Consider the following 27,209-nt stretch of genomic DNA (forward strand, 5'->3'; position numbering starts at 1 on the left):
ACACCACGATAGCAGCCGCATGTTGCCAATGCCAAACATCATCGTTGCTCCACATAGATGAGGTGGGGTGGGGGTCACAACTGGTGGTCAGTCCACTCTATTGTGCAGGCCTGTGGTCAGTTATCTCTCCTGTCAGTGTGTGCTGCTGAAGAGTGAATAGTTTCACAGATAGCTGCTGTTATCATCTGATCTGCAGCACAGTGCGCTTCGATACAAGGCTTTAACATGAGGAGGCTATGAATGCAGTCACACACTCACAAGACTATATGTATGTATAAGCATTGTGTGTTGCCCAAACACAACCAGACAGTTAAATTGACACAAGTTGTTTGTGTAGTTGGACAAAAGTGGAGGTCGGTGGCACAAAAGGAATAATCTTAAGTTTATGCAGTATTCGCTACAAGGATGTGTTGATGGATCAGTTCGCTGTTTGTTTAAGACTTTTATGGGATTTGTTGACAAGAGAAAATATAGAACATCACCAGTCGTCTTATTTAGACATCAGAGGGAGAAGAAAAGTGCATCAGCCGGTGTTGTTCAGTCCTCCTTTCATGTACCTCTACTCTGTATCTTGACCTAATAGCTGCCATTTACACTTTAGAATAAGAGTACATTTAGCTCAAACATGAATAAATCACCATGGTAACGATGAGGGAGTTGACCTCCTTGACTTTATTATTTATTAATTTCTCTTAGGCTATAGAAAAAGTCCTGATCGATCTGCAGGATAGGATACTAAGAGACCAGCATACCAACCTTTACATTGAGTATCAGTATTTGGTATAAACCACTGCTGCCATTTCCTCGTAATGGCGTTGTCCTGTACAGATCAGAGATGATTTGGTGATGTATGCACATCCAATGGACCTCAAGTCCTTCAACTTACACTTAACAGTGAGTCATCTTGTTTCAGTCGGACTCCAAATCCTTGACATGCCTTTCTTGATATGAGCCTTCCTTCGCATGACACTCTGTCTTTTGGGTGTATATCCAGATACTCTCCGCCAAACATGCCTCAAGTCTCAGTCCACGTCCAGCTGAGATCCTTCTCAGCGGTCGTCGTGGACAGAGTGCTGCCTTGGCAGGAATGGCCTTCTGTGAGCAGGGAGCTCATTCTTGTACTCGTTGGCGTAGATAACCACTTTACCAATGTCGTCCGCTCTGCTCATTGGGCTGTAATCCATGGAGACCCCGGAGTCTGCCACTGCCATGTAGGTGTACCCCGGGCCTTTGGATGTCCAGGCATGGTTTGGATACTCAAAGCTGGACTGTGATGAAAGACGACCGGAACCAGAGCTCTGCTGCCCAGATCCCAGATCAGAGTGGGACTCGCACAACAATGTCTTTCGGGAAGCAAAAAGTACTTCCAGGGGTAAGGTCTCCTCAAGAATATCATCCAGGTGCTCTTCTTCACCGTGGTTGTTGGCGGTGAGGGTGACGTAGGTGTCTTGAGACTCCAGAAGAGAGGACTGGGAGCAGGGAACGGGGTGCTGGTGGAGTGCCCGTAAGCGATCTATCAGCCAGTGGTCATGCGGCGTGGATCTCCAGCCCTCTGTCACAGCTGAATTGCCCGTCTCCGCTGGCTCGCTCTCATCCAGCCCTCTCTTCACGTCGTTGTTGGCCTTTCTGTCAGTGGTCAAAGATCTGGAGACCTTTGGCGGCAGAGGCGGGGAAGGCAGTGGAGGGCAAAGGCTGAGCTCCGAGAGTACCTCCAGAGTAGACGGGTATTCATCCGAGTAGAGGAAAGCTGGAGTGAACCACATACCTCCATTGGTCTGCCCCAACCACTCCTATACAAAAACACAACAAAAGATGATGAAGACCAAGTAAAAATGTTTGATTTTGACAGGAACAGAGCATCCCTGAGACTTTTTGTGACACCACTACTAACTATTGAATGCTCCCATGTTGGTTTCAGTTAAACAGCAGAATAGATGATAGAAGCGCTTCAAATCAACATTGTGATGAAGTACAGCCTTACAAAGCTACTACTGAGGCTGTAGAGTCTTGGTCTTACCTGGAAGTCTCCACCATAAACTGTGAAAAGACCTTGGAACTTGCTGTCAGGAGTTGGGATAGTCGGCCAAATCTTCTTTGTAAGAAACCTGAAGAAAAGAGCACAGATGTTCTCAATGTTTCAGCTCCAACAGAAGCTACCATGATGGTTTATGTTCTTAGAAAAGTAGCAATATTCTGGTTTGACCAACCTGCGATAGGAGAGGAGCATGGCCAGAGACAAGACAACCAGGATGAAAGAGATGATCAGAGTCAGGGAGATGATGAGTGGGTCAAATTCTGGAGGAGAAATAAAAACTATTTAAAAAACAAACAAACAATACAGACATGCAAAATAGGGGGAACAAGCTAAACAATGAAAGAATGAAGAAGTGACACCATTGCATTCAAGATATCTTCTTGGCACTGCACCATCTCTGCCTTCTTTTGAATTGCATGCGTGAATGAACAACTGAATAGGCACCTGCAGGCAGTGTTTCTGTGAGAACCGGGTCACTCCACGAACTCCAGTAGCCGTTGTAGCTAATCCCATCCAGCTTCACACGGACCCGCACGTTGTACTTTGTTCCTGGCTGCAGCCCAGTCAGGATCAACTCTGAGCTAGCTCGTGCCACCTCCACCTGTAAAACAGTCCTCAACTCATCAGTGAAGTCCATGAGTACCCCAATCACCCAACCTGCTGCTCCAATATTTACTCTACTTCTAAAACATCGGCACCATACCTGGCCCACGCGGCTGTCCGTCTTGGTGTAGTAGACCTCGTACATCATGCTGTCGTCCATGTACTTGAGAGAAGGAGGCACCCAGCTGACATTCAACTGACCTTGCTTACCCGTGCCGCTCACTGTCACATTGGCAAGAGGGTCAAGAAGAACTGTCACACAGATAGAAAGGAGGTAGCTTGTTAGGGAAATGAAACATTATACCTTGATTACAGCATTGTTTGCTCTCAAGATCAACAAGACATAAACACAACACTGACATATTGACACCATTAAAGACGAAATAGTAATGTCGACCTTGATGGATGTAAATTAAGTATTCACTCTCCTTTTAGCGGACTTTTGCTCTCAACAAACTCCTGAGAATGGCCAAAACATTTAAAAGACACACTGATGGTTGTGTGATCAGTTGCCGACATTAAAAAAAATTGAGTATAGCAAGTTTAAAAAATAATTTCTGGAACTTTAAATACAAGAGAAATAATCGAATCTATGTCATTCACACAGATCTTTTGCTAGTGAAATGTCTTACAGACGAGCTCAATGAGGATGCTACGGTTGTGGATCAGCATCCCCTGCCGATGAACTCGGATGTCCATTTGGACAAACATCTGGGTCTGGTTCAGGTGGCAGATGAACAGTCTCTTCCCCCCTTCCACAGGGAGAACTCTCAGTGGACATTTGCTGCCATTTTCTTTTCTGTTCAGGACAGAGGGAGACAGGGGTGTTGTGGGTTAAACATGGTACTCTATGGCCACTAATAACAACAACAACAATTCTGGGTTTGAATGTTTTGATACATCTGGACTTTTAAAATTCAAGGTTCATCAAACAGTTTAACATCCTGTTCTTCTAACCTCAGAACTGTTACAGTAATAGCCTACAACCTATAAATAAGTGACAGTATAGTTCATAGCCCATATTGTAAACAACATGGCTTGTTGTACATTGTCTTACAGTAAGAGTTACTTACTGGTAGCTGTATGTGAAGGAGTACTGGTCCACAGAACCAGCTCTTTCCTCGTCTTCCTCCCAGAAGCATGTTAAGTCTTTCCTGCTTTCAGCAAAGCATTTGGGGGTTTGTGGCTCTTCCTTCAGCATTATAGCCACTGAGGAGGAATAGTCGTGGGTAACAAACGTGTCAGAGCATCATAATGGCCAGAGGATCATAAAGATCCGTGTTTTAGACAGGAAAAACACTCAGTATACAGCACAGTAAGAGTGGATCCATCACATTGTTTCTTTTTAATTTTAATTGTTGATCAGAATTTGTCCAACATTTCCACAGGTTTTACCTAGAAATTGAAATAGTTACTCTACCTTTATTTTCGAAATCTCGCGCGCCCTGGACAATGGAAACAGGTCCCATGGCGCAGAGAGCCATGCAAAGTCCCAACACTCGGCTCAAGTGATCACATTTCATCCTTTTGTCTGATCTGTGAACAGAAAAACGTTGGCCGTGTGTCGTCCACCTGCATCACTGAAGAATAACCTGTGACAAATGCGTCCGCTGCTGCTCTCGCCTGGGGGAGGCTTGTTTTTTTTGTTTAGATGCCATGGATAGCGCAGCGCGGTTACGCGCCTGCTTGTGAGCGATAAGGTGTGTAGAGCTGAGCTGTTTACTTTCTCCCCAAAGTCAGTGAAGGGGAGGAGGGGCAAGAGACTGACACGTTTTACTCTCCTCATGATGGGCGGAAATCACGCGCTCATTGATGTTTACATGTTGTGTATGTGCTGGCTGTACAGTGAGTGAAGAAGTGCGCCAACTGGACTTGAGACGTGCGTAAAAGCGCACAAGCTTTGAGATAGATAGATAGATAGATAGATAGATAGATAGATAGATAGATAGATAGATAGATAGATAGATAGATAGATAGATAGATAGATAGATAGATAGAAGTAATTATTTATTTATAGTTTTGATATTGTTGATACCTGAGTCTCTTGGTTGATATTTATCTCACTGTCACGAGGTGAAGCTGACCTCTATATGTGACTTCGGGTGTCGGAGCTCAGCTCCTGATTGGCTTCGGGCCAATTTAATCCCTGCATGTGTCCAAGTAACACAGGCCGCAGAGTACTCACACACCTAGCAAGCACACCAAAACGGTTTCTTATCTACTCGCTGCACTCCCATGTTTTCTTCGTTTGAGCGGCCTTATCTGAGCTGCAGACAACCCTCTTTCTTCACCCGTGATAAGTAGCCGAGGGGGCGTAGCGGCCCATCCCCGTCAGTTTGAACGCAATTTAGCGCTTTTTTTGCATCACTTGAAAGAGGAGGAGATGACCTGATCATATAAGGAAATTGTTGCTGATGTAAAGACCAGCTATATTACTTTTACACCACGACGTTGATGGTGCTGATGCTGATGACTGGGAGCAGTTTAGCTCTTTTGAGTCAGTTTAGTGAGAAAGTAAACTTGAGATAAGTGAGTTTCTGCAGAGGCCCTGCACATTGAAGGTAGCTTCTTTCTGACTGTGGTAACAGGAAGAGAAGGATGAGGAAACCTGCATTGTTGTGGGGGACAATGGTAGAGTGTGGTTTCTCTGGGTCTTCAGATAAAAAACATTATGTTTTGTGGTCAGGAGGTAGGATGAGTGGTTATAAATTACACTTTGGAAGCTGTTTTCACCACAAAGACTTTGTGACCCCAAGTAACTGGTTTGAAAGAGGAACAGAAAAACAAAGGCCAGCAATGGCACTCCCACTTTGTAATGAATATATATTTTTATTTTCATATACACATTTCAACATGTTCAATTTATTCTTGTTAATAAGATGCACTTTTTTTCACAATGCTTCCATCCAGCACATTCAGAACTAACAGTAAATGATCAAAACTAACCTCTTTTAGAAAGCTACCTATCGACACATGGAAACAAAGAAACCATACACATAAGAAGGAAAGAAGACACAGCAACAGCAGATAGCAGAGTAGTGCCAGGTACATCTGAGGCACATTCAGCAGCCGCCATAGTGAAGCTGTCACAGATGCCCACTCTCTGATGCCTCTGCCTCTATTCACATGGACTGCAAAGCCACACAATGCTTATACATACATATAGTCTTGTGAGTGTGTGACTGCATTCACAGCCTCCTCATGTTAAAGCTTTGTATCGAAGCTCACTGTGCTGCAGATCAGATGATAACAGCAGCTATCTGTGAAACTATTCACTCTTCAGCAGCACACACTGACAGGAGAGATAACTGACCACAGGCCTGCACAATAGAGTGGACTGACCACCAGTTGTGACCCCCACCCCACCTCATCTATGTGGAGCAACGATGATGTTTGGCATTGGCAACATGAGGCTGCTATCGTGGTGTGGAGGTTGTAGTTGATACTAACTGACAGTTGGTCATCAGCAAGTGGAATGGCGACGATTAATGGACAAAATAAATGTCCTTTTAATGGATTGGATTCTTTTTCCATTCCTCCAGATTTGTATTGCAACAGTGGACACAGTCGCCAGCAGGTTCAATACTGAAATGTGATAAATGGTATAAAGGAACGATTAAAGCTCACAGCACAGTTTAGCAGGTAGCAAACATTAAAGTAGAATGCAGTTAAAACATTACTTTATTCACTTCAATGAAAAGAAGACAGGTTTTTACAGTAATGGGATATAAAGTGACACAAGATCCTCAAACTAACATTCTGCAGCAGCACCTTTCTTCTTCTGATTGTGGCAACAGCACAGTTGAGACGTAAACTGAGATCAGTGTTCTTCCCTTTCTGAGTGTACCCACACGCACACACACAAACACACACTATGCTGCGTTTGCACAAAACAATTATGTCAGTGACAAATAAACAATAATAATTCAATTTTGTAAATACTATTGAAGTTTTTAAGCATAGTAATTTGGCCATGCCATGCTGCAGTTAGGGGGGAACAGAATGTGTGTGATGGTGAAAGCGTGTGTGTGTGTATGTGTGTATGAGAGAGAAAGGCGTTAAAGAGAGTGGCACCAAGTGAGGAGCGAGGTCTTGCCACGAGGAGGTCATGTGACAAAATACAAGTGTCACCCGTGTTAAACGACTTCCTCACACGAGCACATGTGCGCTGAGGAGAGGACAGAGCACAACAAGGTTTCCCATTTACAATCAGCCACCAGCTGAGTTTTAGAAGAAGAGAAAAGGAGGAGAAGAGCAGAATAGGACCGATAGAAAGGCTTTAAAATACAAAATAAGCTGCATGATGACACCCTGTTGGCTTTTTAAACCACCTGACCTTGGATCTTTAACTTCTTAATAAGTGATGCATGATGAGACATGCATGCATTCTTCCACCTTAATTTCATTTGACACGCCGATATCTAAATAATTTTTCTGGTTGTTAGAGTTAGAGAGGAATATGAAGTGGCAGCGAGAAGTTGTTTAGCTTATTTTAGCTCAGCTTAGTTTAGCACGAAACTGTAAACATGGTTAGAACATTTCTGTGCAAAGATCACAAAATCTTTTTGTTTATCCGTACTAAAAAAAAAGCTAAGCTAAGCTAACCAGCTGCTGGCTGTAGCTTCAAATTCATTTTACAGACTTGAGCTTGGTATTAAACTTATCTCACTTCTTGCTTTCCCCCCAAAAAAATATAGAACTAGTCCTTTTAGACTTGCAAAGATCAGTGTGACTGTGATCAACACATTTCACAGTACATCATTTAGAGAGGCTGTACAAAAAGAACTCTCCCGCAATCAGCCATACGCACAAAGCGTCCGAGATGCAGTATATTACCGCAAACTGACAGACACAAGAGTCAGAAGTCAGTTGCAGAAACATGATTTTTATGTGTCTCTCTGACCATAAACTGAGCTCACAATATGTAATCTGGTGTTGCATTATTGGCAGCTGTCATCATGGTAAAACTGAGCTAATCCTAATGTGAAGTGAAACTTAAGCACATGACTGTACAAGTAAAACAATTAATGCTAAAAGTTAAAATATCCTCATGCATTAGCTGTGACTCCATCATGTCTGGCACCACTGGCCTCCTGCTATGATCCCCAACATCTGAAGGTGCTTAATAAGTGATTTAAATGTAGTATAATCATAATGCTAACTGGTCAAGGTGGTTGATTTGGGGAGTGGACAGAGCACGAGGCGAATGTTGTTGGACTCTCAGCTCACTACGGACCTGATGGGTCCACACAGGCAGAACACACAGAGGCAGAATGGGCCTTTACAAGGGTAAAGAGAGAGGGGCAGGCAGGCGTGGGGAGCAGATGGGGGGTGGGGGGTCTGACAGCACCGATGATGACTATCTCAGCTAGCTGTCCTTTGGTTTGTGCTGCTATGTGCAGACAAAGCAGAGCTGGGCGTGGCTGAGGCAAAGAGAGAGGAAGAGATGCAGCACTTTCCACAGTAGAGGCACAGAGAAGGAGTTGATCTTCATGTAGGAGCATCAGTGTGTGTGTGTGTGTGTGTGTGTATGTGTGTGGACTGTGTGTGGCAAGAAGACAGATGGTTTAGCAAGCACAGCCCCCCTGGCTCTCTGATGGCGAGTCTTTAAGGCCGTTGTTCCTGTGGTTGGATACGAGGTTGAGGTCTCCCTCCATGCTCTCGTTCATCTTCTCACAGATGACGTCCACCAGACGCTCAAACACCTGCTTCACGTTGATGTTGTCCTTCGCGCTGGCCTCGAAGAACTGGAAACCTGAGGGCGAGCAGGGGAACACAAGGGCCTTGATGTGATTGCATTGCATTTGCGATGAACAAATAGATGTGTACATGTCATTATATACACAACAAAAACAGCAAATAATAATGTGATGTGAGAGAGGTTTTACCAAGCTCCTCTGACAGCCGCTGGCCGTCCTCTGTGGGTACGAGCCTGTCGTCCTCCAGGTCACACTTGTTGCCCACTAGGATCACCTGAGCATTGTCCCATGAATATGTCTTGATCTGTGTTGCCCTGCAGGACAAACACAACAACAACGTAAATGAGATACTTTCTTGTATAATCAGCAAATATTACATTTGGTAACACTTTCTATGAAGACCACATCTTCTGTAGTTGCTATAATAGTAAAAAGGATCTAGCTACCTGCTACAGTAAAACTGTGTTGAGTATCATAAGGCCAACGGAAATATTTTAGGTCTAGATCATGTGGTGAAGTCAGGCTAGAATCTTCGGATTGTCAATGAAATTAAAAGGTTTTGCAAAAAATAAATGGTATAATGTGTAGAGTTAGAGTTGGACATGGTCTTCTAGAAGGTGAAGGACTGAGGTATCTCTAACCCTTCTGAGAAAAAGTGATACATAACATAATATTCATACTAAATGGTGGTTACCTCTTCCTAAGATTGCTCTACAACAACAACAACAACAACAAAAAACAACTGGAACAACAAACATACGCTACAGGTGTTGACACAAAGAGACCAACTCACCAGTCCTGCACTGCGTTGAAGGAGTCCTGGTTAGTGATGTCATACATGAGCAGGAAGCCCATGGCTCCTCTGTAGTAGGCTGTGGTGATGGTCCGGTAGCGCTCTTGCCCTGCTGTGTCCTGCAATACAACACACACACAAACACACACACACACACACACACAGTATTTCTTCAGTATATTTCATACATTTTAGATAAAAAACAACAAAAAACATCACCCCTAGTGATCATTGTGTGATAGAGACCACAAGGGGGCAATGTTGTTCAAACTATGGCCTCTTCCTGTACCACAGAGTATATGGAGTAATCCATCATTTACCTGTTACAGTGACAGGGCAACTCCAATATCACCATCTAATTCAGAGGGGTCAGACATTTCATACGGATCTTTGTTCTGCTCTTCATACACTGAATCACAGTGTGCAGTGTTCAAGTGTTACAGCTGACTCAATATGTGGGGTTTTTAAACAATTATTTTGTTGTTTCTCCAAATTAGATGAGCTAATCAACAAATTTTCCATAATACTCCTTTAGTCACTGGTAACGGCCCAGAAACTGAAGACAATTTTCTCTCAAACACTGCACACTATTCATGAAGAGAATCTTATATTGAGTGTTTTGGCTCATCAAACACATTTCTGTGTTTTGTATCTGGTTTTCTCTAAAAAGACTGTGAAACAATAGCTGTATGCACTGAGGACTGTGTTTGTGTATGAGGAGAGGCCAATATACAATTGCACTCAGTCCCTCCAAAGCACTTGTCTTCATTACCACATCAAAATGCCACTGGCTCCACTCTTCACTCTCCACAGTCCAGCAGGAGATGGCATTTAGATGAGCTCCTGCCACTATCACTTCTCATCAAGCTGGACCTCTGCTTTGCCTCAGTCACCACCCAGCGCCAAGAAACACACAGGTAACAGAAATGCAAGAATCAAATAACCACAAACACACACACACACACCTCACACCTCACACCAAGTGTGTGACTTGTCTGTCAGGAGAATCTTCTGATTAAATGGAGGCTGTGTGTGATGTCAGTCATCGGCTGGAGATTGTTCAGTGGATGCTCAAAGCAGACGGATCAAACAGGTCGTCTGGGTCCTTCATTTGCATCATGGGCCTGCTGTGTGTGTGTGTGTGTGTGTGTGTTCCTGTGTTTGTTTGATGTTGTCCTCACAGTGAAGAGGAGGAGGAGGAGGAGGAGGAGGAGGAGGAGGAGGACTGGGTTGTCCAGGTAACCAGAGGCCATTGAAGGTTATGAATGTTCCACTGCAGCCTGCGCTGCTCTCTGTGTGTCGGCCTAAATGATCCGTCTCACTTTACGAAACTGGACAAGACAGAGGGGCAGTGTGCTGGTGGGGGCTCCTTCTATCAGAGGCAGCCCAGAGAGAAATTGCTCACAACCTGTATGTTTCTTTTATTCTTTACAAATGCCACAGTCGCAATCTGCTTTCTGTCAGGGCTGCTTTTGTTTAAATAAAGTGTGAAATATCCCAGGTCCATTCTTATCTCGTCCACGCAGAGATGATCAAATATTTGGCAGTGTAATGGGACGTCCAACCAAATAGACTGTCTCCAGGGCTGCTGTAATCAACCCCAGCCAGTAAACAAAAGCTGCTCCCTCATGTGTATATGTATGGTGATGGACAGCGAGGGGTTTAAATCAGGCCTCCGCATGGTCTCTGACGTCAGGGGGACCCTGATCTTTAAACATGCGTCAACTGTATTTAATCTAACTGCCAGCACACAAACCAGGGGAAAACACACACAGGATACAGGGCTCCAGACTAATATTTTTACTTGGAGCTAACTAATGGTAACACTTTCAGATATCCTGAGGTGTCTGGCCAAGTGTCCAAAAACCAGAATGATAGGAAACTAAAAAAAATACAGAAGATCCTCAGAGCAAGAACAAGCAAATATTTGACCATTTTTCCAGATAGCTTTTCCAGATGAAAAGCCAGTTTCACACAGTTATATTAGACCTGTCAGTAACACTTTATAATAAGTTCACACTATTAATGAATGAATGAATTCATCATTATAACACATGAATACTCATTAGTATGTAGTTTATAAATACAGTAAACACAGCAAATTTACTGGTTGCACATACACAAGTATGAATAATTTACTTGCACTGTCTCAAATTTTAGGGGCAAAATGCCCCCATTTAGGGTTAGTCTGGAGCCCGGGGATATATTCAAAATATACGTGTGGATGTGTTTATGCTAAGTGTGCTCAAGGTGTGTGTGTGTTTGATCAGAACATATTTCCATGGCACAAAAAAGGAGGGAGGTAAACGATATGTGTACATAGTGTGAGCACACCGTGCATATGCCTGAGCTCTATGTATTCACTGTGTAAAGGGCCATGTGTGGTGTGTTATTGGGCTAGTACTGTTTCCATGAAACACAAAGGGAGGCTAGCAGCTGGCATCATCAACAATACTCTTTGTCTGCGGGGTCGGGTGAAATCTTTTTACAGATGGGAGCTAACATGAATTTAACAGCCAGGAAAATTTCACAGAGTTGATTATTAACGCCACCAATGGGAGGACATGCCCGCTGCTCCCACACCCTTTAAACACACTGCCACAGTAAGCGCTGCAGTATATCTTCATTACATCCCTGTCAGGGGGCTGATAGGGAACTTCCTCTGCTTCCTGACCTAAGGAAATACCAGGTCTCTTTGTCCTCCAGCAGCACTATCAGTGGACGAGTTCACAGCGGGCACGCACAATATGCCCGACACCGTCACAAAAACCCCGACTGGATCACACACATTACACACCGTTGTTTCGGTAAATTCTCCATCAGCTGTTAGAGTTATCACACATGTCATCTAATAGAGACACATGTTCAGCCAGGTAGGTGAGTGTGTGTGTGTGCTTTGGTGTGGACTCCTCCGCTGCTGATTCAATTCAGTCACTGTTTGTGTTTCATACACAGTGGCCTCGCACATTATTGGTTCAAATGAATCATCTGTTTGAGCAGCCTTAACAATAAATATCAACAGGATTTGTAGTGCAGTGTGAGGAGTGTGTGGGTGGTGGACAGAAATTGAGGCTACACCTCTTGGTAGAGAGTGTTAAAGCCCTGCAAGAAAACCTGAGGTCAGTTTTTTATTGAGGATGGCTGAGGTATTGATCCGACTCTGTCTTTGTGTTTGAATCCGGCTGTTTACCCCCGAGTCTTCAGACTGAGCTCAACCGCTACTGGTTGGAACTTAATACGTTCCCTACAGACATAAGAGTGGTACCGAGCTTCTCATCTGACACTCAGCAAATCACAGTGCTTCTTTTAAAGAGGAACTAAGCAGGACTATGCTACATTTTTACCTTAATTAAAAAGCTCTGGAGTAATTGTGATAGTTAACGACTTGTGATTTGTTACGAGTGAGGATGGAGGCTCTCTGTCTTCCACCTGGCGTCTCATGGCTGAAAACCAACCTTGCAACATCAGTGCAGTACCTGGCCACCGCCCCGGTGTCCCAGCTCTCATCTCTGCGGCACCGTGACACAAACGCGCTCCGTAACTCGCAATCTTTTGTTTGTTGTTTATGGCATTTGAGATGACACAAATATACAAGTCGTACCATTGTATACGTTATATAATGTTATCCACTGCCACTGATTTTTCGCCGGCTTCGTTGTAAACAAATGCACATGGCTGAGAGGAGGGTTAGCAAAACAGCGGAAAAGCGACCAGACTTGCATATACAGGGTCTCTGCAGGTTTCACCAGCTCAAATTGAAGACTTTTTAAGACCTTTTTAAGACCATTATGGATGAAATTTAAGACCTATCATGACAAATAAAAAACGTACAAAAGAAATGCGGAGTCACAAAACTAGAAATTGATTGCAATATATAAGTTGCGTGTTAGGCTTGTTTGTAGTTGAAAATACATTCAGTAAAGCACAATGAAGTGTCGCAGGAGCATCTAAAGTAAACTATTTGGGGGCACAAAAAGAAATTGGGGAGTGAAATTAAAAATGTTTATGTAACACATTATTTATTTAATTCACTGGCAACCAACAGGCTGATGGCTTTAAACCTTGAATAATGTTAAGGGTCACACGCGACCCATTTTTACATTGGAGAACAGTAAAAACACCAACACTTCACCTTTGGCCTGAAATGTGATGACTTCTAATTTTACCCAGAATAGACAAACATGGAAATATTTCAACTTCTTTGATCAACAGACACGAGCCACAACCTGTTCTGTATTATGACCAGCACAATATTTGACGTAAATAAATTGGCTTTTGGTCACCCCTATATATTATGGTATTAAATAATGCTTGAATAAATGTGTACTACTACATCTTTTTATTTAAAAATGCTCGCCCATGCTGGGCATAAGAAAATTAAAGACCTGTCTAAAATTATTTAAGACTTGAACACAATAATTCAACAAATTTAAGACATTTTAAGGCCTAAAGTTTAGATTTTCAAATTTTAGACTTTTTTAGACTTTTTAAGACCCCGCGGATACCCTGATATAGTTCCTCTTTAAGAGGCACTGGATGTCTGTGAGTGAGATGTCAGTGTCTTCTTTGATTATGCAGCCGGTCTAGGTTTTATATTAATACTGTGAAAGTATCCAATCCTCAGTCCACAGAGAAATGCACACAGCCAGAACCTGAGCCTTAAAACCAGCTGTCAGGACTTCTGTAACTTTGTGATGTCACGCCACGCCACGCCACACCACCCCACACCCCCTGCTCTGCCTTACCCAGACCCACTATCCGACTTTTTGTTTTCTTTGTTGTTAGCTAGTAGTAAGCTATAATATTATTCTGAAAAATTCATATTTCAAGGAATTCTTTTCTCACAGAATTACTGGACATATTAGTCCAAATTTTGTCGTCTTTTTGGCTCATTCCAGCGCTGACTGACCATCTCCATTTGCATTAACCAGTCAGTTTTACCAAGTTTTTATCAGGCTTTGTGTCATTCTGAAAACAGTCAGTCAACAGCTGCTAAAATAGATTACTCAGTTTGTCCTGGTCTTGTTAGAGCTCCAGGAGGAAGTATAAGAAAGACTACATACAGGTAGTTTTCTAAAAAAGCCAATTATATCAACACTTCAATTAATGAATAGAAAATATGGGACAAAGAATAGAGGCTGGCCTTCCTGCCTATTTGACCATGGTTTGGCTGAAACTCCTTAAATGGGAAGTCCCCAAATCCTCATCATTCATCTCAATTTAAATTGGGCTCCTTTATTTCTATAGCAGGTTGTTGAAAGGCCTATGCTGAGATAACTCCAGAACTGGTGGAGTTCCACTTTAAATGGTGATTGTTAAAACAGCAAATGAACATTTACTATAATTGTATAGTTTAAGTTATCTTTAAATTGTGCTGAAGTGCAGAAGAAGGACATAAGAAATACCCTTTACCAAGAGGCAATTAAATGAACATAAGATATCAGAGAACTAAGTTTTCAGCTCTCACCCAGTTCAACGGTTTTCAAGTAAAATAAAACATCCATGAAAATCACTGAGCTCCAGCTGGGCTCTGTGGCGCCAGCCTGACAACTGTACTCCTTTACTCCCTTTGTACATTTAACGTGAGCACTTACCAGACAAGGACAAAGAGTAGGAGTTTGTATCAAACTATGAGGAAGTCATTTTTTTCCTTTTTTGCTCTTGCACAATTCACAGATTAGATAGAGAAAATAAATAAGCATTACAAGTTGTGGCAGTTAAACAGCCTGTTGTTTATGTTTGCTTTGTACAAAAGGAAGTGTGGTGCTGCAGTGATACTACATATCCAAACCACAACATTTTACATCTTTAATCCACTCACCCAGATCTGCAACTTTATCCTCTTGTCGTTGCGGAAGACGGTCTTGACCTTGAAGTCGATGCCCACGGTGCTCACGAAGGCAGAGGTGAAGGAGTCGTCGGCGTATCGGAACAGGAAGGAGGTTTTCCCCACGCTGCTGTTGCCGATGATCAGCAGCTTGAACATGTAATCAAAGTTCTGGTCGGCCGCATCCTTCTGAGAGGGCTGCTGCTGGAGCCGCGAGTCATTTGATGCCATCTGGGGAGAGAGGAGAAGACATCAGGTTTAAAACTCAGGATAACGTGAAGTGTTTGAGGGAAACATCTTGTCGTACCAACGCTGCAGTCGGTCTCCGAATATGGCTAGTGATCATTTAGAGTTTTTTTTATTCTACTAACTTTTTCAAACCTTAAAACAGTCTTCGTCAATGTCAGCATCATCACATGACCTCGGAGATGACTGAGCGTTATCAAGTGGTTGTATATGATGCAAGATGGTTGCACAATGACCAAGGAGTACAGTGCATCCCCTCCCAGTAATGAGCTGAAAACTCACACAGCAACTAAGTTGACGCTATTCTGACACCTTACTTGTTATAAGCACGGAAGTCTAATCTGTTTATTACTTGTAAAAATTGATTTCTGAATGAATCCCAATCCCCTTTTGAATGATCTAATATCAATGCTCATAACCTAGGGGCATTTGCACCTTTATTACAGTTATAATAACATACATAAAACATAAAAAGTACGCCATAAAACATTTGGGTTAAAAGGAAGTGTGGGTTATAGGTGGCTGTATTAGCGGTTTTGACTTATGACAGACTTGTAAAACTGTGACAGCAGCAGTTACAGTCTTTGCAGAGCCACTGCAGTTTATTGGACTGTTGTGACTCAGGGTGATGGGTTGACTCTGCTATCTCACAGTGGATGTATGTAAGACCATTAGAGTTTTTATAACTTACGGTACTTAATGATGACACACTTGGAAGTGGTGCAGGTTGTTTTTATATTCTTCTATAGATGGGTTAGTTTTAGCCCTTTGTCACTTCCCACGGTGTAACAGCTGGAAGCGATTTAGCCTATAATGTATTCAAGGAAACGTAAATGTAGAAGAAGCTTAACTGCGTCATGCTCCATTGGTATTCGCTGGATGTACCTGAGATGAGCATCAGGATCCAGCCAAAGTACTTGTTGGATTTATTCATTCGTCTATAAAAATGTCAGAAAGAAATAGCACAAAACTTCTCAACACAATTTGCAGGAACCCCAAGGTGATATCAGATATCCTGGGGTGTCTGGCCAAGTGTCCAAAAACCAGAATGATAGGAAACTAAAAAAAAATACAGAAGATCCTCAGAGCAAGAACAAGCAAATATTTGATTATTTTCCTGATCATTTACTTAAAAGCTTTTCCAGAAGAAGAGCCAGTTTCACACAGTTATATTAGGCCTGTCGGTAACACTTTATAATAAGTAGCCTACACACTATTAAGCATTAGTTAAGCATTAAATAGCGAATTCATCATTATAACATAAATACTCATTAGTATGTAGTTTATAAACACAGTTAAAATTGTTTTACTCATCATTGATAAGCACTAACTGTATTTATAAACTACATACTAATGAGTAGCCTATATAGGCTATGTGTTATAAATGAAGAATTCAGTATTTAACTAATAGGCTACTTCATAATGTGTAGGCCTACTTATTATAAAGTGCTACCGACCTGTCTGTAATGTTACATCAGTCTTCATTTTGCTCTGATGTAACTACAACTGTAGCCTATGTCAGACAGACTAATTTTAAGCCAAAAACATTAGACACCTTGCCCCCGGGCTAACTCAGGTCTAAGACCAATGTTACCATGGTAACATGGTAATCAGTGACAGACCAGTGCAGAGCAGTGCAGGAAAACAAGGCTTATAATTTGTGGTTTGCTAACATTGTTATGGAGAAGGCAAAGAGAAGTGAGAGATTTTACAGACTCTTTGTTTTATTAAGTGAAAAGGAGAGTAAAACGTCCTTGTAACTCATCTTCAAAAAGACAAACGTCTTCCCCAGCAGCTGGACGTGTGTCCTTGCTCGGACATTTTCTCTTATTTTGAAGTAATGATTTACCCAGAAATCATTGTACCACAGTCTGACTTAAGAAGGTCAAGGGTTTAACTGCTTTGTTCAATGGCTGAATCTGAATCTGTATATCTGATCCATCTCAAATCTGACTGTTTGTTCAATCTAAGCCATAAAGTCAGAGTCTGTCTTTGTCAACACAGCCCCGGTTGTCAATTCATCGTCTTTAAAGCTACAGCTCACCTTGGTGGCAGCTGAAACAACCTGTGAACACAATCCACACACAGATTGCACAGATACACCAGGCTCTGCTGCAGTCTCCACCTGCTCCTGAGGGAAATCTAAGGCCCTTTAGCTGCTAAATGCTCGACCATGTTCACTGAGTTGAAAGAATTACTATAAAACAACACTGTAACACTGCATCTGTAAAACCAAAACAATGAGCTGATAGACACTATAAAAGGTCCATAGAGCTTAGGGGAAATTATGATTGAAATGAAGTGGTAATTCATCTGTGAGGCATTACTTTTGCATATTAAAATGATCCAGTACTGACTTGGATATTTTGATTGCTGCAGCTTTAGTATTGTATTCCTTGATTTGACAGTGAAATGAGACAGAAGATAGGAAATGAAAACGATAAGTGACCTGGAACAAAGCAGCCTGTTATATTTAATTATACATATTACATTAGTATCTATCATGTATTCTGTTTTATATTGACATATTGTAATTTTGCTTTTCTCTGTACTATCCTGCCCTAACTCATCTTGAATTATAAAGTGTGTCCATCGATCAATTGAACTGATTAATCAACTTAATGTTTTAGATCAAGAATAAGACAAACTTAGCAAATTAGAATATTATATAAGTCACAAGGTTTAGAACTGGTTTATCTACTATTGAATCAAAGCTTGGTTAGATGTTAGTGAAATTCATCTGTGATCAGTAGATTCCTGTTTCAGATCTAGTAAAAGGTTCATCATTGAAATGAAAAGGTTAACACTGGGATGAAGTTGACAGTCGTGAGCGCTTGTGCTTTTAAATTATAGGAAGCTGCACCATCTGCTTCATTCTAACCATTCATGTCAGTGTGATCTCCTCTGGGGGGCAGGTATAAGATTACCTGCCGTTAAGCCTTTTAGTGTCACTCATCCAAATAGTGGGATGAGGGGGAGCAGCAGCAGCAGCACTGTGGGTGTGAAACCAGGAGCTTTCCCTCTCAAGACACACACACACACGGCTGATCAATCAGTGCAGCCCTGCCCTGCCTCTCTCTCTCCCGCTCTCCCTCTGGTGAGACTCATCTCCGTGGAGACGGGACTAAGACTCAGCTGCCTGCAAGACCCATTAGTGGTCAATGCAGTGAGTTCACTCAGCTTTTAACTGGCCAGATGGAGGTATCCAGAGCATGATAGAGATATCTGTCACAATACTAGCAGAGAGGAGAGAGAGAGAGAGAGGCAGGGAGGGAGGGAGGAGAGGAGAGGAGAGGAGAGGAGAGGAGAGAGATGGAGGGGGGGAGAGGAGGATCGTTATAGAGAAATTAGAGAAGCTTGGCTAAATCGTTTACGATGTTTACATGTTTACTCTCATAATAATTAAGGTGCTGCTGTGTGTGAGTCCAGCGTCTCATTTGTTAACTGATGGCTTTGCTTTGCGTCTACAAACTATTTCAAAGAGCTAATGTTGCAGAAATAAGGATGCACAAATACTCATGTAAATACATCAAATATAAGTTGCTGCTGTCAAATGAAAACACAGCTCTGAGATCTATCTTTGAACTAATCTTAAATCTTTTAGAGGTAAACAGCTCAAAACGCTCCATGTGACTGCAGTAACACGTAAACATGAAACAGACTCACAGCACATGCCAGCCTGTTCAGCCTTGATGTTGTGATGAAACAGCAGTTTTCTGGGATAATAATAACAACACAACACTCTTTCACAACTTGACATCACACACTTGAATCTGGAGGCCAGGGCACATTCCCTATAATCACAATCCCTTTGCAGCAAATTGTTCTCCCGGGGGGATTTACATAAAGACCGGCGCTCAAGCTGAAAAAAAAAAACAAACTCTCAGGTCTTTCTAATCCTTCAAAACATTGGCTGCAAAATCCTACATCACCTGACACTTTACACGCTGTGTAAGGATCTCCCAGGTACATCTCTGTGTACTTATAGAGCCCATAGTGTGTTATATCATTCTCTTTACTCCAACTTTCCCATCAGCTCAGCTTTAAGCCTGGGATAAACCCAGTCACATGTCATTCATGTTTACTGTGCAGCTCATGTCTGCAGGCAAAGTAGGCTCATAGTCAGAAGACCATTTGTTCAGTGGTATTATCTTCCCCTTTTGATTAAGCATACGCCATATGTTACAAGACGCAGGCTGCATAGTGTTTTCTTGTCGCTGCGCTGTGTTGCTTAATTCTGCGGTGTCAACTTCCCACTGTGTATGTAAACTCTTGAATTAGACACACAGCAAAACAACTGAACGCACACTTGTAAAAGCAGGAGGAAAAAAAACAATGTCCATGTCTGGGGACAGTGTGGGAAATCAGCATCCCATTGAAACATCTGAGTCTGGCAAACAAAGCAGCCCGGCCAGATCACACCGAGCATCTGTGATGGCTCTGATAAGGAGTCCCCTCACATCAGCACCTGCCATGATATCAGGCCAGGAGAGAGAGAGAGAGAGACAGAGAGAGAGAGAGACAGAGAGAGCGAGAGGTGCTTTATGGCACACTGGGGCTGCATTATCTCCACTAAAACAAATACAGGCTATTATGGTGAATAGAGCCTGATGATGATGGTGCAAACCAGGTCCCCCAGCTGGCACTGTTTACTGAGCCAGGAGCCTCCAGGGCTGCCTGACCCACAGGAAATGACCACCATTGATTAGTTGGCAGCTGTCACATCTGTTCACTCATTAGTGGAGGCACTGGCTCTCCAACAGTGATGTTAGTGGGTTAGTATCTCGGTTAGTTTCATTTCAATACTGGATAACGTCCTTAGTCAAATAAAGGCCTACACTTGTTTTTATTAATGTGACGAGCAGAAAACTGACTGAGCCAAACTATGGTAAAACAGTGAGAAACATTAGCAGCAGCCAGCAGGCAACACGGCGACGGTAGTAGACCTAGGTAGGTAGCATACACCTGTTCATTAAAAACACGTAGCCTAACTCAGAGAGAAAGTGTCCGCTAATAATGGAGGAAACGTGAGGCAGGGGGGAAAAAAACAAAAAACCGCTGGACTCCAACTTGGACCAACTCACCTTCTTGCGGAAGAAAGCAAACGTCCCACTCGGTTCCCTTTCGACTGTGATGTGACAGGCTGCCTTCCGAAGATGCCAGTGAAAGAGTTGCTAACAAAGTGCACCTGAGATACGGTAGTCTGTCCCTCCCTGCTCCACAGACAGCAGCAGCCGTTCAGCTCTCCTCCTTCCTCAACAGGCGACTTTTTTTCCGCTCCGGTGGCGGCGGCGGCGTTGGCGGCAGGAGGAGCAGCTCCCGGATCTGGCTGGTGTGTACAGAGCTGACGGTGTGGCCGGAGCTCCCTCTGTGACGGAGTTGGTGTGGGCACTGAGTGAGTGAGTGAGCCGCCTGTGGGACCTGGGAGGATGTGTCAGTCTACACTCCACGGCTCGAGCACACACACACACACAGGGCCGTACACGGTGCGTGCGCACGTGAGCGCGCGGGCACCACACCAGCGCACACACCCTAAAGAAACAATAGGCCTAGGATTTTTTTTTTTTTTTTTTCAAAGTTGCTTCTGGGACCATGAGTGCGTCTACATTGTAACATGTGGGCTTTGTTACTATTGTCATATTTATATTTACAGTATTCATCTCTACAGCACTGTTAAGATGTTACAGTTTATGTATCCTATGCATTTCCTCCTGCTAGGCCTTTAGAAGTTGAGTTTCCAAGACTCAGAAGTGACTTCACAGTAATCATATGATATTTTTCTCTCCCCATTTATCTATCTATTCATTTATTAAAAACAACAACAACAAAAAAAAACACTGAGGGAGAAGCCTCATTACCCCAGTACCCAAAGTACATAATAGGCCTATGTCCATAACCAATCAAAGAATGATAATTAGGCTATATCAATCATATTTGGTTTAAAAAAAAAGGGGGGAAAAAAGACCTAAACGAAACTATAAAGTTTAACAATCAAACAAATACACAAATAGATACGCAATAACAATAAATGACAAACATAAGTTTTGAGATTGTAAGTCACAGTAAGAGGGAGCAGCTTTCTCTATGTATTGTAAAGTGGATTTATAAATAATTAAGGGTAACTGGTGGAGCAGTAATACATTTTTTGATACAAAAAGCAATGGTGGGTCCCACAGCTATCTCCAAAGATGAATCATAATGCAAAGTGATATACTGTATCTGACAGTTTGAGTGTGGACCTGGCTGCCAGCCCATATATAACATCCCTGTAATCCAATACAGAGAGGGAAACTGCTTCGACCAGTCTTGTTTCTCGTAAACAAAGGGAATCAAGATTTATTTCTGTGAAGAAAACCCAATTTGAAACAACAGTTAAATGTAGATTTCAAAAGTAGGCCTATTTTAGAAGAAAAGAATCCAAACCAACATAATCAACCAATCTTGTACTAAAAACATCACTGTTATCTTTGCTTAGTTTAGATAATCTCTTAAGGATGTTAAGGTTTTGGGTGGCAGTATTTATGCAATGCACAATGAGTAAAGATGGAAGTTAGGGTTTTACATTGTAGAGGTGTTCATGTAGCTAAATAATGAACAACTTTGGTCCAAACAAAGAACGATGGGGAACTCCATTAAGGAGGGCTGATTATTAACTACCTTAACACACTGTTTTGTTTCTTTTATTTCTTGTGAGATTTGCATATATGGTGGACAAAACTTATTGTAAGATCAATATACATATGTATACATGCCTGGCTCAGGGAATAAACTCTGCCTGGGGGTAACTATAAAGCTCAATAATAGTGTATAATCTCTTTTTTTTCTTTTTTTTAAAAGAGGGGATGTGTTAGGCTATTTCTCTGCCAGATGTAGCACATTCCTGTAGTCTTTATTGGTTGACACGACACACTTGAAAGACAAACTGTTAAGCAGGAAGCTAAAGCTGGACCTCCCTTTCATTTTCTAATAGGAGGACCAAATCCCTGACAAGCAACACAATGGGATGGCTGCAGTGAGAGCCAGGCAGTACTACTGCTGTACAGGCACCAAGGGCAAGTTCAAGTAAATGAAAGGTTGGGAGAGTAAATCATGCCATCAGATATTTACTCTCACAAAATTTTAAATCTGAGGAGTATTATTTCTGAAAGAATCAGTCAGTTGCAGTTCTTGTACAGGTTGTAACTGAATGTCAAAAGAGCAACAGCGGTGGACTCCACAGTAAAGAGCACTGACAGCTCTGTGGATCTTCCCCACTGACTGCTGCTGAGTGTGGAAAATGTCAGCGGTTCCTGGTGGCCCTGCCATTTTTGGTGTGTTTCAACCCACACAGTGACAACAAGACCACAGGGGGGTGTCTGCACCTAGCTGCTGTGAAGTGGTCTGTAAAACTACACACTGAGTCCACTCTGCACTTGAACTATTGTAAGTATTAAACAAAAAGAGCTGTTGAGCTGAGGCTGTTCATTCAGACAGAGCTATAGGCTGAGTGTTATGCACATATGAGTAGTATCTGCTCATCTAGCTCATAATAAGTTAGTGAATAAGTCTAATTTCCACAATGTTTAACCTCATGTTCAAATCAGAACACAAACACACATACTCTCTGAAAACTAACCAAATCTCTATTGGGATGAAATACACATCAATCATATTTCACATATCATATTTGGTTCAAATAGTTCCACAGTTTCTCTGTGGGAGTGAGTTCATGGTGACATTCAGAGCTCTCTGTTATCATCATGAAGTTTGATAGTTTTGTTTTTGTGGTGGAGAAGAGATTCATAATCATTAAATTAAGCAGCAGTGTGTGTGTGTGTGTGTGTGTGTGTGTGTGTGTGTGTGTGTGTGTGTGCGGTTAATATTTGTATCAAACTGTGCAACTTTGATAAACTGTGCGCTCTATTAGGATCTCAATGTTTTATGCTGCATAGGTGTATATCCATCAGTGGGATCAGACAGTCGCAAATTAGGCCTGTGTTTCCACATTAAAGATGATTGAATAAAGCCGCTTGCATATACCCATAAATAATTTAACACACTGTATTGCCGCTGGGCGCCACTGCAGTATCACCATTCAAATAATGGACCTGAACCAGCAGCAGCCATCTACAGTCATAGTTTGCTGCAGCAACTTCCTTTCTCACACACAACACATACATATTCATTTCCTTGTGTGGAGCAGGAATGAGGGAGGATGGTGGAACCTGTCTGTTGTTTCCTTTTGTTTTCCTCCTTCCTCATGTTTTCTTTTGAGCAGCCAGAGTTGAGGAATTTTTAAACAGCAAAGATTTTCCTCGTGGTTTTCTTGTCCGTGTTTGGCTGATCAGATAAACCCCTCGTTGCTATAAGAGATTTGTTTGGAGTTTTTACTATCCTGTTACCCCTCACACTGTATCAGCCATATGAATCTTTTACTTGGAATCTCTCCGTCCTGACAATGAGGAGATGAGTGGATAAACTTGTTCTCTGGTTAAACAAGGTTTATTTCCTGATGCCTGCACTGTAACGGGTAACCTGTCACGACGACATAAGTACTGACATTCCTCAAATGATTCACATTGTGTGGTTGGTCCTTTTTCCTCAAGTCATTCAATCAGTTGAACTAACTTCCTTGTACATTCTTCAAAACAACAAAGCACATAAACACATATTCTGTCAGCTAACAAAGTGTTATTTGAGGATTATATATGTTCATACCATACTGTATTTTTATTAGCTACACAGCAAGAGAATTAAAAACCTGATCACAGCCATGGAGGCAACATCTGAAAAAGGGCAGGCCTGAATAGCATTGGGAAAACCTCGTCCTTTTACTTTCAATCCCTGCATTTTATATTGAAATGACTCCATTATAACCCATTAGTGCTGACATGGTAGCTGTAATAGGGACAGTGCCTCTCTCATCCTGTAGCTGGCCAGCAAAGCACTGTTATCTGCATTCAAGGCTGCTCCTCTCAAAATCCAACCTGCGTCATTGATAATTAAATTAAAAACCTGCTTGTTCCAAATCCAGGCTCTGTCTCCTGGGGTCTGCGTTCGCTCATCAGTGTGTTTCTTTCCAAACCAGTCCGATAAAACAAGTGTTTGGTTTAAGGGCAGAAAGATCATGAGACGACAAAACTGAAAGACACATAGGAGAGTTGCTGCAAAGACACAAAATGAAATCAGCACACTGTTTAATCTCACTGTGTTAATTCATGGTTGTTGACAAAGTAAAAATACATTTCCATTTCAGTGTCTGGAAACAGGACATTAAAGAAACAAATGCAATGCTGTATGTTGTACTGTGCTAAGCAATGGAGCTACAAAAACTTTCCTTGAGAAAACCGGTGTCCAAACAACGCCTCCTGCTGGACACATACACAGCAACTGCAGTTGGCTCATTCAATTTTCCTGCTTTCATAAAAATATATATAGCTGTTAGCAGTGGGGAACATCATCATGTTTAAGTGAAATATTTAAAACAGATATAAAAATACAAAAATACATCCTATTTTGTGAGACAGCATTAATCAAGTGAACAGAAGTAGTGAACTCAATGACAAAGGCCTCCTCACTCTTAAGGACACTTGGGACAGAGATGTAAAAAATCAATGAAGTTAACGCAATGTCACTTACAAGTTTATTTGTGGGCGTATTTAAATCAAGTCCATATTGCCCCACTCAAACATCATTCCTGCCAAATCACATCAAACACCATGAGAGGAAGAGAAAGGCAGACAGGAAGACATTATTTATCATTAATTAAAGACTGTAACCTCTAAATGGTGGATAAATTCAGAGCTGTGTAGATCAGATTCACTGTGGTGCAGATGAAGCCTATCAGGTTGCAGAGGTTGGACAGGCCGTGGTAGCGGCCGAATGTGCTCTTGTAGGCCTTGTACTTGGGGTCTTGCTCCTTGAGTTTGGCGTACTCCTCCTTCTGGCTGCCCAGGCCTATCTGGTTCCCCAGGCCGTGCTCTTCCTCCACCGCCCTCATCTGGAACATGACCTCTGTGGCTGCCGGGCCAAACCACTGGGCGTTCAGACCTGCCATGACCAACGCCACAAAGTACAGAACCATCTGCAAGAAAAAAAGAAAGAAAGAAAAGCATTGTGATGAGGCTTTTCTTTCAAATAAAAAAGAACATATCTATCTCATGACTTGCCATCCATTTTCCAATTTTTTTTAAAGTTCTCCTCAGACATCCATTCATATCGGACTTCCCACAATCAACGCACTTAAATACAGAGGACCATCACTATGGAACATTAACCTGCATCATTAAAATCAATATCTACTCGAAAAAATCATTCTTGAGCAAAGATTTGTAGCACTTAGTTGGATCTGTCAATCTTTATCTTTCATTTTGTATGTGAATTGCTTTTTTCCCCTCTTATTTTTTGTGTTATGAATTTTGGTATTATCATCTTTTTTGACTTTGATCTTTTTTACATAGGGGAGGTATTTTCTGGTTTCCACCTCAGCACAATGTTTAAGTTCATGATTTTAATTGTTTTTATGTAGGCTATATAATGTGCCAATAAACTAAACTAAACTAATAAACACTTTCTAAGAAATATAGTGTATTTGTTTATTGATGTGTATGGTGTGATGTTGTACCTGTACACTCTCATGCCAGTCCAGCAGCTCTCTGGGGTGATACACAGCGTACACCGCCAGGCTGACCAAGTTACTGCCCATGAGACAGTAGAAGTATACGGGGAAGAGTTTACTCTGCACCAGGCCAAAGGTGTGACGAGTTACCTGCAACACCAACACAAAACCTGCGCGCACAAACACCAAGGTTAAAAAAAAAGGCTTCAGAAAACAAACATGAGTGCATTTGCTGTGTTGAGCCCATCGTACCTCCGATGAAGGAGACCCAGACCTGCATGCCCCAGGAGAACGAGAGCGCCAGGAGGTGTAGCACTTTGATCAAGTCTGTCGGCTCCCCCTCTGTTGCCATGGTGTCACTCTGTAAACCACACACACACAGACAGTTTGACTATCGATTCCCTACTGTTATGCTGATATTGGCTTAACTTCCTAAAATAAATTATTCTGGTCACGTTAAAACTTATTATGTTCAAGTGATTGCCAAAAAGTAGCTTTGCATTTTTGATAATTGTGTTAAAAAATATAGAAATGTGAATTGTTGATATAGCATAGTTCACTGTGAGTAGCCTATATAGGCCTATTGATCATTCACAGATAAAGACGTGCATCATTATTCTACACAGTGATATAACTTCTGTTTGGGGTTATTGGTCCTCTCATGAATAAACTGTTATAAAACTCCAGTTACAGAGAAAGAGATAAACCTACTTTGGAATTTAAAAGGAGCAGAGTTTAGAGCACATAAAAATCCATTGCACTTAACCATGCGTTACATCAGAGTTGTGTAATATCCTATAACAGCCCTGTGCTGCATGTCAACAGCTCTACATCATGTTTAAAGGCAATGAAAGTTTCTCATAAAGGTTATTGTTGCTGTCACAGAGTCTGGGGGTCCCCAGGGGCCCAGAGAGAACATCAGAGTTACAAACACAGGGCCTCAGAGATAAGGGTCTTGTGTATCAGTTGAGCCTGCTGCTCCACATGTGCAGCAGACCTGATAAAGTCCCCAGCAGCAGATAAGAGCAGAGGCAGAGCAGAGAAAACGCATTAGACTCGTTTCATTTCTGACAATTAGAACTTATATAATCAACCTGGAGGCAGCAGCTTATCACAGCGACGTGATAAAGGTGAGAAGCTACAGAGAGCAGCGGTGGAGCCCCCAGTCCGTCCACACAGCAGGTAGCACTGTGGTGACTAACCAGGTGGCTAACCAGCTTTAGCCTCTGGGCTAACGGCACAGTTACACAAGTGTCTCCTCGGCAGCGACGCTGGCTTCATTTAACATTACAGTAGGCTACGTGCACGGGCTGAACGACACAACAGGCTGCACTTACCTCTGTTTTCTCTGTCCACACAGTTATATTATTAGAAAGGTCACTAACGAATGAATAACCTCAATATGATCC

The 27,209-nt window shown here is 42.2% G+C and overlaps 3 protein-coding genes across 4 annotated transcripts; all 3 read right to left on the reverse strand.

Moving 5' to 3' along the window:
- Nucleotides 1-300: 300 nt before the first annotated feature.
- Nucleotides 301-4,259, reverse strand: epor (erythropoietin receptor). Its single transcript, XM_085784891.1, has 8 exons — nucleotides 4,059-4,259; nucleotides 3,712-3,847; nucleotides 3,271-3,437; nucleotides 2,739-2,890; nucleotides 2,480-2,636; nucleotides 2,208-2,295; nucleotides 2,018-2,105; nucleotides 301-1,790 (listed from the first exon to the last, which is right to left on the reverse strand). Exons 1-8 carry the CDS (start codon nucleotides 4,159-4,161, stop codon nucleotides 1,050-1,052), a joined length of 1,632 nt encoding a protein of 543 aa, XP_085641017.1. The 5' UTR covers nucleotides 4,162-4,259; the 3' UTR covers nucleotides 301-1,049.
- Nucleotides 4,260-7,972: 3,713 nt separating this feature from the next.
- On the reverse strand, nucleotides 7,973-20,435 carry rab3db (RAB3D, member RAS oncogene family, b). Its single transcript, XM_085784892.1, has 6 exons — nucleotides 20,288-20,435; nucleotides 14,952-15,188; nucleotides 9,131-9,249; nucleotides 8,527-8,651; nucleotides 8,194-8,393; nucleotides 7,973-8,162 (listed from the first exon to the last, which is right to left on the reverse strand). Exons 2-5 carry the CDS (start codon nucleotides 15,186-15,188, stop codon nucleotides 8,206-8,208), a joined length of 669 nt encoding a protein of 222 aa, XP_085641018.1. The 5' UTR covers nucleotides 20,288-20,435; the 3' UTR covers nucleotides 7,973-8,162; nucleotides 8,194-8,205.
- Nucleotides 20,436-24,357: 3,922 nt separating this feature from the next.
- Nucleotides 24,358-27,209, reverse strand: tmem205 (transmembrane protein 205). 2 transcript variants are annotated; one of them, XM_085784910.1, is made up of 4 exons: nucleotides 27,138-27,209; nucleotides 26,053-26,161; nucleotides 25,807-25,970; nucleotides 24,358-25,266 (listed from the first exon to the last, which is right to left on the reverse strand). In XM_085784910.1, exons 2-4 carry the CDS (start codon nucleotides 26,150-26,152, stop codon nucleotides 24,964-24,966), a joined length of 567 nt encoding a protein of 188 aa, XP_085641036.1. In that variant the 5' UTR covers nucleotides 26,153-26,161; nucleotides 27,138-27,209; the 3' UTR covers nucleotides 24,358-24,963. The 2 variants fall into 2 exon arrangements, with proteins under 2 accessions (XP_085641036.1, XP_085641035.1); XM_085784909.1 differs by lacking the exon at nucleotides 27,138-27,209 and having other exon boundaries at nucleotides 26,053-26,191.

This window comes from Trachurus japonicus, chromosome 8 (genome assembly GCF_045865225.1).
Source record: "Trachurus japonicus isolate A0001 chromosome 8, Traja_1.0".
Taxonomy (NCBI): Eukaryota; Metazoa; Chordata; class Actinopteri; order Carangiformes; family Carangidae; genus Trachurus; species Trachurus japonicus.

Excerpts from the sequence above, each read along its gene's own strand:
- epor (XM_085784891.1), bottom strand. The coding sequence starts at position 4,161 with ATGAAATGTGATCACTTGAGCCGAGTGTTGGGACTTTGCATGGCTCTC. Across the intron at positions 2,891-3,270 it reads CATCCTCATTGAGCTCGTCT|TTCTTCTTGACCCTCTTGCC; the intron begins GTAAGACATTTC and ends TCTGTGTGACAG. Across the intron at positions 2,637-2,738 it reads CGGACAGCCGCGTGGGCCAG|GTGGAGGTGGCACGAGCTAG; the intron begins GTATGGTGCCGA and ends ACTGTTTTACAG.
- rab3db (XM_085784892.1), bottom strand. The coding sequence starts at position 15,188 with ATGGCATCAAATGACTCGCGGCTCCAGCAGCAGCCCTCTCAGAAGGAT. Across the intron at positions 8,652-9,130 it reads TTCAACGCAGTGCAGGACTG|GGCAACACAGATCAAGACAT; the intron begins GTGAGTTGGTCT and ends TTTGTCCTGCAG. Across the intron at positions 8,394-8,526 it reads GCGGCTGTCAGAGGAGCTTG|GTTTCCAGTTCTTCGAGGCC; the intron begins GTAAAACCTCTC and ends GCTCGCCCTCAG.
- tmem205 (XM_085784910.1), bottom strand. The coding sequence starts at position 26,152 with ATGGCAACAGAGGGGGAGCCGACAGACTTGATCAAAGTGCTACACCTC. Across the intron at positions 25,971-26,052 it reads CTGGGTCTCCTTCATCGGAG|GTTTTGTGTTGGTGTTGCAG; the intron begins GTACGATGGGCT and ends TTGTGCGCGCAG. Across the intron at positions 25,267-25,806 it reads ACTGGCATGAGAGTGTACAG|ATGGTTCTGTACTTTGTGGC; the intron begins GTACAACATCAC and ends TTTTTCTTGCAG.